Source organism: Sinocyclocheilus grahami, unplaced genomic scaffold (assembly GCF_001515645.1).
Source record: "Sinocyclocheilus grahami isolate Dianchi unplaced genomic scaffold, SAMN03320097.WGS_v1.1 scaffold203.1, whole genome shotgun sequence".
In the NCBI taxonomy this organism is placed as follows: Eukaryota; Metazoa; Chordata; class Actinopteri; order Cypriniformes; family Cyprinidae; genus Sinocyclocheilus; species Sinocyclocheilus grahami.
Window position 1 is genome coordinate 1,171,454 of NW_015505382.1, and position 14,229 is coordinate 1,185,682.

Below are 14,229 nucleotides of genomic sequence, written 5' to 3' on the forward strand. Positions count from 1 at the left end.
CCCCCCCTCCCCCAAACAGAATAAATAAATCCCATAAATGTACACTGAAGAAGGGACTTGAGTTATTTAAAGACAAGAATATGATAGTTTTTTTTTCTTCTCTTTTTACTTTTTTTTACATCACCCGTAGCTTGAAAAAAAGCCATTCTTGGCTTTTTTGTAGCACAACATTTAATCAATTCTCTCTATTTATTTCTTTTATTTTTTTTTGCCCCCAGATGCAAGGACACATGATGTCATTGCATTTAGCTCCAAGAGCACAGTCTCCTTTTGTTAGACACTTCTTTCAGCTTTAACACATTTTTCTCTCTCTCAGCACCAGCTCTCCTCTACACTCAGGGCACATGAATGGAGGGAAGAGTGGATTAGTTGTGGCATGACAACAACCCGCTGGCATCCCCATCTCCCTCTCTCTTTCTTTCACCCCTTCATTCTATTCCACACACAAATCCCTCCTTTAACCCTTCCGTTCTTCAGCTGCCTTGCTTCCGCTTTAGACCACAGAGCTCTGCCAACAGGCTCCAGTTTAAGTAAAAACAGTTGACACAATGGCTCTGGAGGGAGAAGGTCTCAACTGCTTTTCTCTTAACACACGTAAGCAGGTGCATTAAAACAATAGTTCACCACAAAAAAGACTGAGTTGCAAAAAAACAAAACAAAAAAACAGCTTGTTTGAAATATGTTTCTATTTCAGTTATTTGCCAAGGCAACATTTAGAATGTTTGTTTACTGAAAATTTTTCACCAAATATTTATATTTTATTTCAGCTCTCTTTTAATTAACAAAAATATTTTCAGTATTTTTCATTTTAATTAATGACTGGAAATACAAAAAGAAAAATGGAAATAAATAATTACTAAAACTGAACAAGAATACAGTGTTAATTTCGTTGACGAATAATTTTCGTCATAATTGTCGTCAACGACATTTATTTCACCGACGACAACGAACTAAAACTCTTTTTGAATGACAAAAACTATGACTTAAATCTATTGACATTTTTGTCAACGAATAAAAACGAGACGAAAATGTTGGGGAGGGACGATTTGGGAAGAGATTCATTCAGAACGAATCTGCTGCGTGGTTCAGAGTTTATATGAACCGGCGGGATATAAGCTAAAATACACTTGCTGCACGTCTCATAAAACGTTCAAAAAGAGAAGAGCAGACATATGGATAAATCTGACGACGCAAGAGAACTCAATTCGGTCCGGTTTTCTGACCGCAGACAGTATACACACAAAGCGTGTCTCACAGAGCGCGAGTACTCTTTTGCGTTGCATGAACGGAGAATTACACACAAAATGATGTCGAATTGTCCGATTTTGATGAGTATTCACGTAAACAGTTGATTATGTCTTAAAGGGGTCCTATTATGCTCTTTTACAAAGTCTTGATTTTGTTTTGGGGGTGTACAAGAACAGGCTCTCATGCTTGGTGGTTCGAAAAACGCATTATTTTTCACATAATTTACATTATTAAAATACCTTTCTCCCCAGGCTGGCACAAACAGCTCGATTAGTTCCGGCTTTGATGAAGGTCCGCCTTCCAAAAAACAAAATGTGTTGTGATTGGTTAACTGTCCCAGTGCGTTGTGATTGGCGAACAGCTTAGACAGTGTTTCATTACTGCCACGCCCCCTTGCTCCGTCTTTCAACAAAAGCTTTTGGCCGAATCCGGCACTGTACATTGCAACCACTGTTTCCTGACATCATCCCCTTTCGGAAGCCCAAACAAAGACGTTTAGGCATGGAGGTGAAAAAAACAGTGTTTCAGGCGGTCGTGCACTGGACGAGAAGCGCAGCGTCGCGTGTATCAGTACATTGCATCCATTGCAGCTGTGCATTAGTTTTTAAAGGGATAGCAGCCTAATTTAGTCATTGATGTTAATCAAGTAACAAAAGAAAGACAGAAAATCACGCACTGCTCTTGACTGAAAAACTTTAGTAGCCTTAAAGATTAATCTAAATTTATTTATAGAAATAAATGTCTGCTTGAAAGAATTTAGAATATGGTAAACAAGTTGCTATAAAGAATGCATAATTAGCCCATATAACCATTGGTATTTCATTAAAAAGAAGACCATGTTCTTGTTCTTTATGAGAAGTGGTTTTATTTAATTTTAACATAAAGGCATGTTGTGTGTCACCGCAGTTAAATCGGTGTCTATCATGATAAAACCTTAATATCAAACCTATATAATGAGTTTGGACATTTTAGAGAAATGCTTAATAAATGCACTGTAACGAAACCCATTAGATTTTAGATTACTGTAGATTTAGTCGACTAAAACTAGACTAAAACTAAAAACAATTCAGATGACTAAAATATGACTAAAACTAAATGGCATTTTAGTCAAAAGAGTATGACTAAAGCTAAATCAAAATTTGCTGTCAAAACTAACACTGCAAGAATGTAACTGAAATAAAAATAAATAATATTACCCAAATTAAAATTAAATGAACAAAATATAATACTATATAAATACTATAAAACTAAAATGACACTGTTCTGTATTTTTTATTTTGTCTATACAATGAAAGCCAGTGGGGTCCAGTAGGGACCACACTGACTTTCATTATAAAGGCAAAAGCATTCCTTAACAGTTAAAAGAATGATCTAAATCATCTTCTTTGGTGATACACAAAAGAAAGTAAGTCATTAATTACAGCATTCCACTTCCTTTGGAATGCAATAATAATTTCATTAGACGTTAAGGACATTGTCCTGAATTCACAGTGTGAAAAGAAAAATCATTAATGGATTTTTTCCCACCATTTAAAAAAAATCAATACGTTGACCTGTAATGCATCACTTGTTCATCAATCCACTTTGCTCTCACTTATTTATGACAAATCAAAAAGGGTCACTGAATACTCAATAAAAACAATAAATGGATAGTTCATCCAAACATAATTCTGTCAGCATTTTCAAACCATGTCATTTCAAACCAGTATGACTTTTTTTTTTCTGCAGAAAAAAAGAAAAGATATTTCGAAGAATGTTGGTAACTGAACAGTTTTGATGAAAATGGACTTCCATTCAGAATATTTACTTTTGTTTGCCATAGAAGAAAAAAAGTCATACCGGTTTGGAATGACATGAGGGAGAATAACTGAACTATCCCTTTAAAGAGAATAAAAAAATAGTAGATCTGGTTGTACATTATATTAAAAAACACATTGTATGATACATATCACACCACTAAAAGGAAAAGTCCTGCCATTAACCACCTTTTATCATTATTTCACAGTACAACCAATGACTCAGAGGAAAAAATGCTCTTTTGCTCAACAGTGGAAAGACCTTCTGATTCAAGCCCACGCTTACATTTATATAATAGCAGCCTACTGTTTTAGGAAACTTAAACCCTATTTAGATCCTTCAGCCAGTGGATATGTAGCTAAACACAGCCAGCCCTCAGCTTTCGTGTTTCTACACGGGAAAAGAGACGGAGCGAGACCGACAGATGAGCGGAGAATGTGTGAGTAAGAGAGAGATGTGGTGACCAGTCTCGTGAATGAATGCTGAACGGGGAATACTGTCTGGCAGCAAAGTGAGGAAACTTGGTTCCTCTTGGATCATCTGCTGACAGCAATCGTGCCAAAACCCTGTATTTCCAGTAACTACAGTGTAACGAGAAACATATTTTGGCCTTGAAACAGTGAGAGTAACATGACCACCCAGGATCTGAGATGATTTGGAGTGCACTGAACAGCTTGATCATTAAAGTCACCTACTGTAAGCATTTCCTTATTCAACACTATCATTAAAAACTCAGTGAATTGAGAGAAACTGCATTCCCACAGGACTTAACACAGCCTTGGCTGTGGAAGTGAAACCCGAGCCCTAAATATTCAGTCACAAGTGTGCTTCAGTAATTACATGGCGTGAAGCAGAAAGAGAATGCATGAAATTACACATGCACACTTGTTTGTATATCAGTCAGTCAATATGTAATTCCTTTCGTCAGTCTTTCCATTCATTTTGAAGAAATATGACGGGACAAGTGACATTGAGCAACCTTCTTTCTTTAATTGCCCTCCTTAAATTGACCTGTTAACACAGATTAAGAAAATTAGGCCGATATCCATTTCGAGTTTAGCTTGTGACATCTTCGCGCTGTCCAGCAGAAGTCTTAACTTCGATAAACTAGATTCACTTTGAACAAAAGAGGCAAGAGCATCAATCATATTGATCGCATATAGCCTACAATCAATACTGCAGCCTTTCAGGAAAGATGCTGGTCGTTTTGTTGTGTGTTTATAAAGAGGAGATGAATCAATTATGTAATATTAATGAGAAAGTGTACTACTTGATAATTCACTCAGGACTGAAAATACAGAAGACCGCGAAGAACAGGTTCATGGTGTAAATGGTGTATGTCTGTTTCAAGACATATATATATATATATATATATATAAAACATAAATAACAGGTAGTAATGAATAATGAATCACTGCGTTTTAATGAACATGAAATGTTAATAATAGGAAAAAACTCACCTCAGGGGGATTTTTACAGCCAGATATCTGTCGATGGCAACCGCCAGAAGACTAAATATTGAACTTTGAGTCAGTACCAGAACAAAACACGCCAGGAAAAGGCATCCGTAAAAGTCTGAGTGCAGACCAATGCTTATTGTAATGGCAAAAGGAATGGCAAGACATCCAACCAGAATATCTGCCACGGCTAGAGACACCAGAAAGTAATTGGTGGCGTTCTTGAGAGTGGAGTTGATGGCCACAGCCCAGCACACCAGCACATTACCGGCGACTGACAGGACGGCGATCACCAGCTCAATAGCGATATACGGCAAATCCATTGCTGCTCACTTGACTGAGAAGCACCTTCAGACCGTGGTTAGGATGTCACGAGTCTGTCCGTCACTCTGTGCTGCTTGTCCAGTGGTAAAAGAACCGATCTGCAATAATCCACGGATCTCCAAAGTTTGTGATTTGCCAACACGGCCATCTGTTGATTTAAACAAACAACGTTATTTGTATTCATTCTCTGAAGAGACTCATTCAAAACCATTGAGGCAGATTTTCTTTCCTCACTTCTAGAAGTTCCCACTGACGAGAAGAAACGCTTACATTTTGATGAGGTGGAGTTACTTACCCTCATTTCAGAATAGTTTTTAAATTGTTTGACTTTCCTCTTTAAACTAGCCTGCAGTCGCGTCAGGGCAGTGATCTGCCGCAGCGCGAGCGCAACGCATGGCTTTTCAAGCAGCTTGACGGAAAACAGCCTGTAGCTGCGTCACAGCTCGACGCCACGCCCAGCGATGATTTTAATGAGCAATTTCAAATAAAACTCACGTTTTGGATTGTCCGCTGACAACTATTATAAAGAAGAATAAATATAATCAAACTAGATTAGTCTTTCCTGAAACAAATTGTAATACTTGGAAAGCAGATTTAAGAATAGCGTTAAAGTAAAATCATAGTAAGATAAGTTGAAACACTAATATATAGGCTAGATAAACAAATGGAGAGGGCGAGATATATAGCTATGATAGAATGCAGCCGATAGAAAGCTTCTGTGGTCTTGCATTCTGTAAATACGAGTATAATTATGCAAATAGGCATACATGACCAATCAGAATTCCAGTGTGCAAATTTTACGGTGACATTTAGTTCTTGCGCGTTGAATTTGAATGGCGAATATTCTATCAGTGGCTTTAATATCATTGTCTAAACAATGATTATACTGAAAGTTTAATAATGGAGTATAAGAAAATGATGAATTACCTAAAAATAAATCAAATGAATGGCGTCGCTAAATTATTCGCAGATGTTCATTTGGTTTAGTGCAAACTCTTACTGGAAAAAGTTGGAAACATTTGCCATGTTTATTAGTCCCTGTAAAATCTGTTTATCTGCCCTTTAAGAGGGATTCTATTTTTGTCCTTATTGACATTTGACTGATTGAACTTATCTGTGTTTAGCCTATAGATGTTTGGTACAAAAGAGTCTGATTGTCTGAAAATTGAGCATGCAGTGTTTCTGAGAGGATCTTGGTGAGTGAAGTGACAATATTGTGTAATTGCCAAAGATTTACGATGTGAACTCTGTGTATCTCTAGCCACACACACATTTCAGCACATCATGTTAAGGGTTTGTAGCAGACCTATAAAAAATGGAACTAGTATAACTCCTAAATTGTCAAAGTGCCAATTTCACTTCTGCGTAAATCACATGGGAGGAGAAATATGACATTTGTCTCTGAGATTCTCTATTCTGTTCTAATAAAGGTGACTGTAGCTTTTTAATTCAAACAAGCAAACGATATATATGATGACACAAACCTTTATTACCATTATCATCAATTAACAGTCTTCTATCATGAAGCAAAACTGAAGTTTCAAATAGAGAAAAAACACATTCCTTTGCGATCTAAATAGTTAAGAGCAAAGTCAATAAATAGCATTTCCAATAAGAAAACATTTGAAAACACAGATGCAGTCTGTTTTTTTGTATACATGTTTTACGTCTGTTAAGAGAGAAATTATTATCAGTTGCTCATGCATTTGAATTAACAGAGTTCTTGTTAGAATTTGGCACAAATTACACTGTTGACCAGCCTAAACACATTCCTTTGAGAGTATTTTTCCAATACTGATATTTTTTTTAAACATTGTTTCAAATATATTTAATTTAAACACATCCAATGTAACTTAAACAGGCACAAAAAGCATTAAAGAATCAATAATGGTTGTTTGAAACAGTCTCATAATATTCAATCAGATACTGACTTTCTGGCATTTTTTTTCCAGGAAATAATTAACTAGAGTAATATAGAAATAATCTTAGTGTTTGTAAATAAGGAATACGTAAATGCACAAAAGTCAGTTAAACAATTGGGACATTGTAAAGTTTTTGATGGTTATTGTCTCTCTAAGTGACAAACTACAACTTTTCAACAAAACATATGAAACTTATTTTCATAGTTCACTATGGTTTGATGTCTTACCAAGACATATTACAAGTCAAAATTATTTGTGGGAAAACTAACATTTTAAAAATACTTTATAAGTATATCAATATATAAGTATGTCAATATATAGATTTGGGTAATAATACTCTCTATAAAGATTAGCAGCTGCACTTCAACTCTTAGCAAAAATGTAACATACTAAAAAAACTATACCAGTTTCAGTGCAAGATTGCTAACCTGCACTCTGCAAGCAACTTCAAACTTCAAAAACTAAGTTAGGTCTATATGACACACGAATTGTAAGGAAAAGAGAAGTTGTGTGTTTGCGTGTGTATGACTATTGTACTGAATATGATATGCTGGTTGCATTCAGAGAGAAAACCTGACTGGTGTGAACACTACAGAACTGTGTGTTTGTGTATTTACAAACACTGTAGGGAGAACTGGACCAGGCAAATAAAAGTGCTTCTGTGCCCTCCTCTTCGTCTTCATCTTCCTCTTCCTTTCTTCCAGTCAAAAATTAAGTCTCAAAATACTTATAGATCTGAGATACATATTGCATGACACTTTGCCAGTCCGGTCGGTCTGTGTGCATCAACTCATCAATGTCCTACAGAGAGAGCAGATGCAAAAGTTTACATGCAGGAAATACTTTTTCACACATTTTCATGCATGCTTCTTAACTATGTGAACTTATGCATTGTATTTTGTTTTATTTAATTATTTTACCCTTGCCTTAGTCTTGCATTCCTGAACTATAAAAATCAATCTTAAAGATATTATAAATAATATTATTTATTCATTGTTGATTTGAAAAAGGAGTAAAATAAACACAAACCATTTCAATATCTATTGTGTACATAACTGTTTTTCTGACAGTAGTGCTGCCATTTCCACCGCAATAAACCATTCTGGCCTTAAAAGAATAGTTCACTCACAAATTACAATTTGCTGAAAATGTACTCACCATCAAGCTATCTTTTCTTTGGAACAGATTTGGGCAAATTTAGCATTACATCACTTGCTCACTAATTGATCCAGTGGAGGGAGTAAATGGGTGCCGTCAGAATGACAGTCCAAACAACTGATAAAAACATCACAATAATCCAAAAGTAAAACATGCGACTCCAGTAAAGAAAAAAAGAAGAAAAAAACATGTTTGTAATAAATCCAATATAACGATGTTTTTAACTTTAAAGGAGGAGTATGTATTTTTTCAAAAACGCTTTAGAAAACCGAGTCGGGTCGAGTACCAAAACAAACTTGTAGCCAATCAGCAGTAGGTATGTATTTTTTCAAAAACGCTTTAGAAAACCGAGTCGGGTCGAGTACCAAAACAAACTTGTAGCCAATCAACAGTAAGGGGCGTGTGAGATCGGACGCAGAGGTTGCTTTGTTTCTTCTCGATAGGTGAGTAACATTGGTTTTGCTTTGTTTCACAGAACAACATATATTAATATTCTGTTAAAACACATATATGCATGTTAAAACACACAGTACTACCAAAACACATTCGACCTGTATTACCATAGTAACACACATTGCTTTCACTTATTGATGACATCATACCCTCGGCCGGCTGGCACAGCAGATTCTGGCATAATCGTTGCCTGGTTTGTGTATGTATGTGTGGGGCGGAGCTATCAAAATAGGGGCAAGACCCTTTTGGGGTAGGGGCGTGTTTGTTTTGGTGATTTGAAATATCAACATTGCCTCCCAGAAATCACTTACCCCACCTTTAAATCTTTGCTTCTGGCTAAAATAAGAGTCATCTATTCATAATATTGTCTTCTCCAGTGAAAAAGCCATCTCATCTGAATTAGAACAGAAAATATGCACAGATCAAGAAGATGGACTTTTACACTAAATAAAGCATTATTATTGATTATTTTGGCCAGAAGCAACAGTTTAAAGTACTTTAATGGTGTATTTGTTTCTTACAAACATGCAGCTTTTAACTTGACAAGAGGTTAATTGATGGACTGGAGTCGTGTGGATTAATGCAATGTTTTTATCAGCTGTTTGGACTCTCATTCTGACGGCACCCATTCACTGCAGCGGAACCATTGGTGAGCAAGTGATGTAAAGCAAAATTTCTCCAAATCTGTTCCAATGAAGAAACAAACTCATCTATATCTTGGATGGCTCAAGGGTGAATAAATTTAAAGCAAATTCTCATTTTCAAAAATCTAAAATCTCATCATTTTCAATCAAGCTGTAAGATTGTCAACATTATACAAACAGTGAAGATATTATGAATTGTATGAATTTAAAATAATGAAATTATCCTCCGCAAGGACTCAGGAACAACAGATTTGGAATGTCTGAAATGTAATTTCCATCACAAAATGATATTAAACACAACACAGTACATCATTTGAGATGTGGTAGAATGACACTGGTTAAAATGTTCAAAATTACAAAAATAACATAAATAACAGAGTTCTCCTGGGATTGCATGTATTCACACACACACACACACACACACACACCATTGTACACTGTTAAACTAGTGAGTGAGCGTAAACAGTAAGTTTTATTTTCTAAAGGTTCACAGGTCCAAAAGTCCCTATATTTGAAGAAACTTCCTCATAAATAATGTACGTTTGATATATGCTGTTGATTGCACTAAAGGAACAAGCTCACACTTTACACATTATATATTATGCATTAGGCTATATAATTAAAAACCTAAAAGGACAAGGGTAGACAAATTCCATTCATGAACCGCCAGAGGTTGTGACATTCATAAACTATTCAATTCTCCTCTAAGAAAGAGCAAATCAGCTGGATGTGGGATTTTTCAGTCATTCCTTAATGTTGTTGTGAGGAGATTTGGGGATGACAACAGGGCAAAGACCTTCACTTCAACATCATAACCAGTAAGAGGTCACAATTATCATGTGTTCAACATCACATCCACACACACACACTGTGGTAAGAAAGTTAATAACAACAAATTTGATAACTCTCAGCTGGAGTTATCAAATTCTCAGCCAGTCCACCAGAGGCATGCACATAATATATATGTAGAGTGTGAAAATGTTTAGAGGTTATATTATAGGATTGACAATCATCAAGTACCACCGATTTAAAGGAACAGTTCACCCAAAAGAACCTTCCAAGTTGTGTGTGTATCATCTCTATGAAAACAACAGCTTGCTAATGTTGACTAACTGTCTTTATATTTACATCACAGTTTCCTCCTTGTGTCTACAGTATGTTGGGTGAAGTGAACTCCTGACTGTGGCATTTTCCTGTCATAGTATCTATGGGTGTGTTGGAACCTGGAGAATCATTAAAGGGGTCATATGATGCTGCTAAAAAGAACATTATTTTGTGTATTTGGTGTAATGAAATGTGTTTATGCGGTTTAAGGTTAAAAAAACATTATTTTCCACATACTGTACATTTTTGTTTCTCCTCTATGCCCCGCCTTTCTGAAACGCGTCGATTTTTACAAAGCTCATCGGTCTGAAAAAGCGAGGTGTGCTCTGATTGGCCAGCTATCCAGTGCATTATGATTGGCCGAATTCCTCAAGCATGTGATGGAAATGTTACGTCCCTTACCATATTGTGGTGCCTGCGGCAACCACATGTGACGACCCCGGGCTGGACTCTGTTTCGTCCACGGTGAAAGCCGATCCGGCGATCGACAGTGCGAAGTTGATGTATTTCCTCAGCGACCAGCACGGATCAGCTCCAGGCATGACGACGCGATATCGTCCTCTTTTGGAAGGCCAAACAAAGAAGTTTCGCTTTCACAACGAAGCACACAGCGCCTTCACTACATGACAGCGGCGGCAACAATACTACAGCGAGAATAAAAGTTACGCCTTCTTTTTTTGCGTGCACATTTGGGCGGCGTTATGCAAATCGTCCCAGATAGTGACGTAGGTATGTGGGGGCGTGTTAGAACGAGCCGTTTTAGGTAGGCGTGGTTGACTCTTAACTTTTATAAAGAATATCTCTTTAGATTTGAGACGTTAGTCTTTGCAACTTTACAGATCTTCTTTATGCACCAAGAGCTTGTAACACTCCAAAGAGAAAGGAAAAATTTAAATCGCATCATATGACCCCTTTAAACATTTACAGGTCATTTTAAAAAGCCCACAGAGGGCAGTGAGGCATTTGGACACATTGTTTCCAAATACGCCTCTTTGCCTCTTTCTCACCACACTCGATCTTAACCATATAAAGCTTACAAGCTTACAAATTCTAAGGTCTTTAAATGATCAATGCTAAAAACTTTACTGAAAAATCCCAGAAAAATAGTATGTTACATTCCATCTTACGTCTGATATACACTAGTTTATACTTTTTTTTAAAGCAAGTAACAGACCTTTTATTATATTGGAAAAACATTCACCTTCAGGTCGTGGTTGTTCATGTCTTTTTGCTGTGAAATCTTTACTGATTTTTATTAAGTAAATGTAAAAATATATTTTATATTGTTCTTTATATTTCAAGATAAACACCTATTGGACTGAAGCAACTTATTTGATTATCCATACATATTTTGGTCTCACTTTATTTTAACGGCCAATTCTTGCTATTAACAAACCATTAACTACGACTTTTGGCTCAATAAACTACTAATTTGCTGCTTATTTATAGTTAGTAAGGTAATTGTTAAGTTTAGGTATTGGGTAGGATTAGGGATGTAGAATATGGTCGTGCAGAATATGTGCTTTATAAGTACTAATAAACAGCCAATATGTTAATAATAGGCATGCTAATAAGCAACTAGTTAATAGGGAGAATTGATTCCTATACTAAAGTGTTACCCATATTAAACATATAAAATGTATAAAATATTTATCTACTTTTTTGGTCTAAAGGCTCAATAAACAGTTTACAATTATTTATATATATCATGACAACTCTCTGAATATTTTAGCATGGTGATGGGTGGAATAGATCTGCTACACTGCTGCTGAATTGCTGCTGTTGTTGGTTATAGCAGTAGTTGTAGATTATTGCTGCTGCTGCAAGCAAGTACAGGAACTTGCTACTGCCAATGCATACAGCGATACGGTGCCGTGAGTATTTAAGACATACTGCTGCTGCACAAATAGCATATAAAATAACCCGTAGCAGATCAATACAGGTGGAGCTGGGGAAGGTGGAGGGTTTAAGAGAAACTCTGAAAGCGCGCTGCAGGACTCTTTAGTGAATACTAGCCAGCCATATAAATGCAAGGCAGTAAGCTCATCATCAGCAGGTGGCGTAAGCGGCTGTTGATGAAGACCAAAGCAACAGGTGGATTAAGTCATTCATTCACAAAAACTGATCTGCAGAAATGGAGCAAGCGGTTAGTAGAAGTTATGATTATCAGGGCCAGTATCAATATGCAGAAAAGCTGGTTGTGTTTACTTTTAATTCAACATCTTCGCTGTTACTGGTTTCCCTGTGTAGACTAGCCTACATGTAAGCAGCTTTCGCAAAGGAGATTATAATGCTATTTTACCCGACGCTGATGTACAGAACAGGTCAAATTTTGCTAATATCTTCCTTACTGTACATACAGTAGATCAATATTATATATCAATGTATTAATTCACTTATGCGTCGTTGGGGAATCCTGGAGTGTGATGTATGAGGGAAACCCCTGTATTACAGCAAAGCGTCACACAAGCCAATATACAAAGTTAAGGAAACTAAGCAACCGAAAGCAATATATGTCTTCCTCAGATGTAATGTTAGTTCTGTACATCACCGTCGGGTAAAATAGCATTATAATCTCCTTTGCGGTAGAGAAAGCTGCTTACATGTAGGCTAGTCTACACCGGGAAACGAGTAACAGAGAAGATGTTGAATTAAAAGTAAACACAATCAGCTTTTCCGCATATTGACACTGGCCCTGATAATCATAACTTCTTGCTCCATTTCTGCAGATCAATTTTTGTGAATGAATTACTTAATCCACCTGCTGCTTTGGTCTTCTTCAACAGTCGCTTGCACCACCTGCTGGCGAGCGACTGAAAGCAGATGGAGATCATGCGTCGGTGCCCTACTGCTATTCCTGCAGCTCCCGGATGTGAAATGCCGAATTTTCTGCTGAATTGAAACCACCGTATTTGTGGAAGCGAATTTGTAAAGTGAAATAAAATGGACCGAAATTAGCAGGTCGAATATTATAAATCGTATTTTTAAACCGATTGAATATTTGGAAAGTGAATTCTGGAAGGTGAATATGAATTATTAAAATTTTAATTATGAAAATGTGTGTGAAATATTTTGAATGGAAATATTCACAGCTTAAATAAACAACTAGGACCTAAAAATGCAAGCCCTGGAAATACAAAGCATTAAAATGAAAGCGCTGTTAATTCAATGCATTATTTTTTCAGTTCTATAAACCCTGTTAAATTGAATAGCAAAGTAATTATTAAAATAAAATAAATGCCTATTTCACCTAAAAAGTTCACTACCATCCAAACGTTATCTTATCACTGAAATTTTATGCAACTAAATGTACTTTCTGTTGCTGCTGCTATATAAGCAACGATGATAATTGGATTGCCATGCAGACTGCTGCTAATATTTCTAACATTGTGTCTGAATTTTGTTATGCGTGCTGCTGCTATTAAAATTCACTAAACTAGCGATCTGAATACTGAATACACCCCACAAGTGAGGTGTGCATCTGAAAGCGATCTGTTCACGGTTAATGTGGAAATGAATGCCAACAGAAGATATCAAAAGCATTGGAGATTTCAGGCAAATAAGGTAATCCCCAATCCCACTTTACTGTTCTAAATCCGCGATGCTTGACGTTGTATTCTCACATACATTAACTAGAAAAACTGCTTGCTGCTGCTGCTAATGCTACTGCTGTTATATGAACAAGACATGCAAAGTAATTACTCCTCACGCGAATAACCTGCGCATAGTTTTATAACTTGTATGTTTTCTAGTTTAAAAATGTGAATCTGACGAACGCAATAATCCACTAAATCAGAGTGAAGACCATTTACTTATCTTAGCTGTTTAGTTTCAGAGAAACTCTGAAAGCGCACTGCAGGAATCTCTAGTGAATGCTAGCCAGCCATATAAATGCAAGGCAGTAAGCTCATTGGCTGCATATGCAGCATGAACCAATCAGCTCGTGCCAAGTCATTTAACTCTGAATATCATCAGTTACGTAAACAACCCATCAGCCTGTGCCAACCCATCTAGAGTTTCATGACTAAACTATATATATATATATATGTGAAAAAATTAGGACACCCTATTGAATTCCATGCTTTTCTGTATAAGGACATAATGAAAAAAAAATAAAAAATT

The 14,229-nt window shown here is 36.4% G+C and overlaps 3 protein-coding genes across 3 annotated transcripts in view; 1 reads left to right on the forward strand and 2 right to left on the reverse strand.

Annotated features, from left to right (window-relative positions):
* adora2b (adenosine A2b receptor) overlaps positions 1 to 5,189 on the reverse strand; it is an 8,351-nt gene extending 3,162 nt beyond the window's left edge. Inside the window, exons 1-2 of the mRNA XM_016285899.1 lie at positions 5,122 to 5,189; positions 4,506 to 4,974 (exon numbers count right to left, since the gene is read on the reverse strand). Coding sequence (XP_016141385.1) covers positions 4,506 to 4,825 — 320 coding nt within the window. The 5' untranslated portion in view covers positions 4,826 to 4,974; positions 5,122 to 5,189. The remainder of the gene's footprint in view (positions 1 to 4,505; positions 4,975 to 5,121) is intronic.
* Positions 1 to 14,229, forward strand: part of LOC107595492 (zinc finger SWIM domain-containing protein 7-like) — a 125,310-nt gene that overhangs the window by 30,729 nt on the left and 80,352 nt on the right. The window lies entirely within an intron of this gene.
* specc1 (sperm antigen with calponin homology and coiled-coil domains 1) overlaps positions 6,863 to 14,229 on the reverse strand; it is a 199,801-nt gene continuing 192,434 nt past the window's right edge. Inside the window, exon 15 of the mRNA XM_016285908.1 lies at positions 6,863 to 7,549. Within this exon, the coding sequence (XP_016141394.1) occupies positions 7,460 to 7,549 (90 nt within the window). The 3' untranslated portion in view covers positions 6,863 to 7,459. The remainder of the gene's footprint in view (positions 7,550 to 14,229) is intronic.